This window comes from Lissotriton helveticus, chromosome 3_1, assembly GCF_964261635.1.
Source record: "Lissotriton helveticus chromosome 3_1, aLisHel1.1, whole genome shotgun sequence".
Taxonomy (NCBI): domain Eukaryota; kingdom Metazoa; phylum Chordata; class Amphibia; order Caudata; family Salamandridae; genus Lissotriton; species Lissotriton helveticus.
Window position 1 is genome coordinate 1,811,978,795 of NC_136061.1, and position 6,000 is coordinate 1,811,984,794.

Sequence of the window (6,000 nt, forward strand, 5' to 3'; positions counted from 1 at the left end):
AAGAAATTAAGGATGCAAATCAAAATTAAGTTATGTGTTATTGCTTATTTTTCTCTACATTTAAAATATAAAATGAATTGCCATTAACATTTAACAAACATATTTCTAATATTTGCAAGGATCTTCATATGGTGAAGTATAAGCAGGGCCACTGGAACTATGTGATTCTGCAGCCACTGCTTTGTTTGCATACTTATGAATCTGTCGCATTTGCCGCATATTCCGTCATCACTCACTTCATAATCTGCAGATTTTAACAAAAAAATGTTTCTAGTTCAAATTTGTCAAAAGCTACTAAAAATGTGGTGATGTGGGTTCCCATGGAGTTGAAGGCTGTTAGCAAAGGTTAACTTGTCATCTTTTAGTTTCTTTGTTCTGTATTTGGTTGTTAAACTGGGACTTATAAGGTAAAATCTTTGCCCAGACAGTATTTTCATGTGTAAAAATGACAAAATAATGAAGAAATATTATCAAAAAAGTGCCATCTTTTTCAGCATAATTTGCCTTTTTGTGCCACATAATTTAGTTAACCCTGCCACATAATTTGATGTTATGGCCCCAAGTATAAGGAAAAGTAAAAAAAAAAAAAGAAAAAAATGTCACTAGACAATGCACCTTATTACAGTATATATAATCTCCTTGGTGCAGCTGCAAACTAACACCAGCATTAGGGACAGCAAATTAGTGAATCGCGGACTGGCGGTTTAAAGCAAGGGGGCAACCTGAACCCCATTTGATGGGATCAAAGGTTATCCCCCAGACAGGTCCATCTATAGATTGCAGTTCACTTTCACTCCTATGAAGGTGATACCTAGTTCGATCATAACTTCTATGGCCTCCCCTATAAATATATCCAACAATAACCAACATCATTTTAATATGCATGGTTACCCGCTATCCTTTTGTTATTGAAAGAATAGGGCCCCTAGTGTAGGTGCGTTAATAGATTTCCAGAAAAATCCCATTGCTTGGCCTCATCCTAATACCCTATTCCTACCCATACTACATCCAGTAAGGTAAACCGCTTTGTAGCCAGCAGCATTTTCCATTCTAGATCATGTCGTACCCATTCAAAGAGGCACCATGAAATCAAAATATCAACGTACAAGAAGTTAGGAGTTGGAGGCTCAATCTAATCTGTGAACACAAAAAACAAACTGTGCTTCCTGTTCAAATAAGAAACTTCATGACCATCTGACATTTTGTAAAGAATTGAACATCTGTGGTCGTATTATAGATCGTGTCCGTGCCCAATTTTTTAACCCTAAAGGCACTTTTGTTATTACAGAACGGTCCGCGGATGCTTGTGCGACTTTTTCTGTAACACAAATTACACAGGCGCTAATGTGCGCAGGCCTAGTCCAACAGGGGGGTGCCCACTTTTACTTGGGGTTGTGGCTCCATGCAAATTAAGGAAGACTTTGAACCTGCTCTGTTTTACAGTGGACCGGTTCAAGGGCAAAGAAGCAGTGTGGAGCAGTGGCTGCTCCTCCTCTAAGGTGGTGGAGTGTCGCCCCACTGCTTTTAAGCAATGTGAGGAAAGGAAAAATAAAATGATAATAACTTATTATAATTTTATTGTTTCCAGCTGCATTGCAGTCAGGCGGTCAGGCGGGCGGGGCTGCTTTACTCTCAAAGCAGGCGAGGAGTGGTTTCCCCACTCCAAGTGCGCATGAATGCCTGGCCTGCCCTCTCTGGCCGGCCAAACATTCATACACACTTTGCATGTTCTCTGCGCTGGCTGCATTACAGCCTACATGGAGAACATGCCCAGGCCCCCATTCCCTGGCTGAGTGCCAAACCACGGCGCGCAGACCAATCACAATGCTGCATTGTAGTGTTGTGATTGGTCAGAGGAGCCTGGGTGTGCTGCCTGCCTGGTTGCTGTTTGGGCGCGGGATGCGGCGACAAGATAAGTGGCTTTTTTGTTTATTTTTTACATTCGCCCTCCTCCTCCAAACCCCCCTGCCCCCAGACCCCCCACCCCTGATCCGTCCTTGCCACCACTGGTCAGGAGGTGCACTAACAGTGTGCCGCAAAGATGTGTCACGTAGTCAGTGTGCACCACATTCCCCTGACAGCTTCCATTGGAAGGTGTTTAAATGGGTTTTCAGAGACTCCATCAGCCATTGCCCTGCATGTGGGTGCAGTCACTCACTGGGCCTGTCTTCAGCAGATCTCGTCCCTCTTTGAAAAGTGGGATGGCTACTGCCTGCACAGTGTAATCTAAACAGCTAGTTTGTCTTTCGTTAATATGATGTTCCCAGTGCAGGCAATGGTTCGCAGCTGCAGTGGGACCAGGGCATTTGCTGTTGGTGCAGTGTACTGTCCCGGTCTGCGTCCTGTGCCCTGCACACACGCAAACCTGAGCATGCACCACAGTGAAGACAGAGTGGGACAGGGTACCGTACTTATAATCCTGAAGGATACAAAACAGTGATGGGTGGAAAGCTGGAATTACTCTCAGACACTAGTAGTTACTCAGGCCGCACCTCATTCAATCGTTATTTTGCACACATGCCACCTCAGTTTGCACCCAGCCACATGCAAATCAGTCTTAACCCTGCTCCAATAGGAGCAGTCCAGCCTGAACTACCAGGCCATGCCCTCTCTGAACCACAATGAAAAGCCTCTACTGAAGAGTCCAACTAGGGCGGAACCGGTCTTGAATTCCTTGTGTTCAGGTTCAGACAGAAGCAGGATTGGTAGGTCGGGCTAAACTGTTCCTGTTGGAGAAGGACTGCTTCTATTGGACCAAGACTGATTTAAATATGGCTGGGTCAAATCTGAGGTGGCATGGTGGACAGAAAACACAATGGACTGGATGCACCCCAAGTAATTAATTACCAGTGGCTGAAATTAGCTCAAGCATTCCACCCGCCCCCTTTTTGTTTACTTCAGTATTTATAATCCATCTTCTGGCTTTTACATATGCTTAAGACGCGATCTATTCCACAGGCCAGTCCTATCTGGCTCTACTGAAGCAGTTACACCTCATATTTAGTCACTCAACCGTCTGACTCAAAGCTTATTAGATTGATGACTATGGATAGTTATCAATGGTCTCCCCTCCTTTACACCTGGGTTTCACAGCAAAAACAAAACAAAGAAAAGAAATCAGACTCCTTGTGATGTAGGTATGATATACTCGTATCAAGTGAGGAGTGCTCTCGGCTTATTGCACCACATTGGATCTCTGCCTCACGCCGGTCAGTACTCTCAAAACAACATGCCTACTTACATTTAGGTTTTACCATCCTACACTCTTCTCAACTAAATGTGCATGATCCTCCATGCCTTTGAGGGTAAGAGAACACTAGAACTACAATAGTTACATCAATGCGCTATATGAATACAAAGAAAATAACACAAATGTGAAAAATACATCCTAGCATGCAAAGCACCGTTGGCTAGAAAGCCAGAACTCACTGAAGAAGTCAAGCATGAACTGAGGGACCAACAGTGCGTCTAAGAAACTTTTTTGACAAGACCTCCCCCACCAAATTTTCACGCAAAGTTGCTCAGCTAAACTTATGCATCTCCACTGCTTGAAAATATTTACATCATGGTTTCTAGCAGGCAAGTCAAAATTCCAAAAATTCAACATTTTTATTTTACCTCTTTGATCTTCATTCTTTTTTCTCTTGTCTCTGGGTCCTCTACTTTTTCTCCTTTCCCCAGTGGTGGATGGCGAAGGTTGTTTTGGAATTTCTTAAAATCAAATTTAAATTGAAGTTTTCTTTTGTCAAAAGATGTACTCTCTTTCTCGAAAGTGCTTTGGGCGGGATCCGACTGGTCCCTAGGTTCTCCTGAAACATCTTCATCTTTTTTGTAAGGTGCAAAGCCTACTTTTTCATTTTCTGCATCAAAGTCTGGGCTTGTCCTCAATTTGCTTTTAACCCTTCCACTGTTCAAGTCAACACTGGTCAAGTCAATTTTTTTGTCCGCATCCTCAGGCTTTTTTTTATTCAACTTCTTCGCTGGGTAGCTGAGATCTCGAAACACATTCTGGGTCTGCGGCCTGGCTAGAAAAATTCTTTTAAACCTGGAAGAGTCTGGCAGAAGAAAAAGTGCCCCAAAACAAAGAGTAATTAAGCCTGATAAAAATAACAAAAATAAAAATTTCTGAGAAAGCCGCAAGCCGAAACCAGGTGACGACATTCCATAAAACTTCCTTAAGTGCATGTTTTAAGTGCACTTAGCCGATGAATCCAGAAGACCTTCTTTCTCTTGTGCACATTTTACATTTCTGAAACTGGTGCCGTGGCCAAACGGATTCTCGGCTTCTTTTCTTCGGCTGCAGTTTTCCAAAGCTTGATGTTCATTAAAGATGTGATTGGCGACGAGGCATCTATGTAGAGCTGTAAGACAGTAAACAAGAGAAACATTCATAAATATTCAGATTTTAAACTATATTTATTTTTGGAAGTACAGATTTAGCTTCTAGGCGAATGGTTCCAACCCTTACTGCCTCTATTATGAAATAATATGTACTCAGTCGCATTCAGTTCAGCATCATTTTGTCTGTCGGTATTAGACAGCGCGGGTATGGTCTGTGGTCTGTGCGAGCTTGTGTCTGTCGCCAAAGAGCATCATATAACTTTCCACATCCCTGCACACAAGCCACTAAGAGCACCGGGCTGGACCGCACCACCCAGAGGAGGTGGGGCTGGGACAACATTGACAATCCACATGAAAAAAAAAATAATTAAAAAAACAACTGCCGCCGAGCAGATGAGCTGCACCCCGCCTGCACTAAACTCCAAAGCATTTGCAAAAAACCCAAAAAGAAATGAAAAAAAGGTAGCTTACGCTGACGGATGCTATGAATTCCAGCAGCAAACGAAGCAGCAAGTCATCTGTCTAATACGCGCCTTCAAAACACGCTCCTTCGTGATGCGAATGATGGAGAAAAAAACATTTGGAATTGTAATTACCGCACATCATTAAGAATTATGGTCAGTCGGGGCTGCATCATAAGTAGAAAAAAATATGTCCCTCGGGTGCGTGCATGTCATGGGGAATTTGTTAAATAATATCTACAGATGCTGCGTTGGATAAAAAAACAACAGCATTATTTATTAAAGAGATTACATGGGCTTCTGCCTTTCGGTGCTTTGGAGTGCGTGCTCACGCAGATGACGGCAAAAGTCGAAAATCCGCTGCATTTAAATAAAAAAAATATCTAAAGGGGTCCTAAACACATTGAATGATGAAACACGTACCGTGCTCTGGAATAAATCCCTCATCTGCTGGTGCGGCTAGCAGATGTTGCATGGCATGCCAGGCTGCTCAGCCCCTCTCTCGGTGCCTGCTACAAACGGCTCAGATCTCTCCCATGGAAACAGCACAGCAGAAAAAGACACCGCACATTTTACTGCTGATGCTGTTTCCCATCAAGGAAAAATTGGGGTTGTAAAGCGGTCCCAGACAGCGAGATGTAAACGTCCCTGTGATAGGTCACCGACAGCAGCTGCTTATTGGCCTGCAGAGGTTATTTTGTGGCTGGCTGGTCATTTTAATGCCATTTATTCCTAATTTGTGTTCCAGTGTGAATCATTGTCTTTTCAGTGTCGTGGGGTTATGCTATCCAGTCAGTATTTGTGCTACTAGTGTTGTTGTAGTTTAGTCTATGTGTATCTTTTTTTCAATTTGTGGATAAAGGGAGCACATGATAATTGTAATACATTTGATTTTTTTTAATTGGATCGAAGTAGACCGTCAATTTTTTATTTAAAAAGCCTCATAAAAATGGAAACATTTTAATTAAATCGTATTTGGGCTGCCGCCAGGGCAGAATGTGCCTGCAGCCTGGTTCTATGCTAAGGCCTTCACCCAGGTCTATACTTTGCCTGTACCCAGCCACAAGTGAGATTATTCTTCAATAAGATGCATGGCAAGGTCAGAGAAGGTGAGTGGCATGGTGGCAGCAGCTTAGACGCTCACACACCACCATGATGATATTGATGGAGAACATTGCAATCCACTGGCACGAGTGGG

At 43.1% G+C, this 6,000-nt stretch overlaps 1 protein-coding gene across 1 annotated transcript in view; it reads right to left on the reverse strand.

Moving 5' to 3' along the window:
- MAN1C1 (mannosidase alpha class 1C member 1) overlaps positions 1–4,367 on the reverse strand; it is a 261,775-nt gene extending 257,408 nt beyond the window's left edge. The window contains exon 1 of the mRNA XM_078682710.1: positions 3,619–4,367. Within this exon, the coding sequence (XP_078538836.1) occupies positions 3,619–4,185 (567 nt within the window). The 5' untranslated portion in view covers positions 4,186–4,367. The remainder of the gene's footprint in view (positions 1–3,618) is intronic.
- Between the last annotated feature and the right edge of the window lie 1,633 nt (positions 4,368–6,000).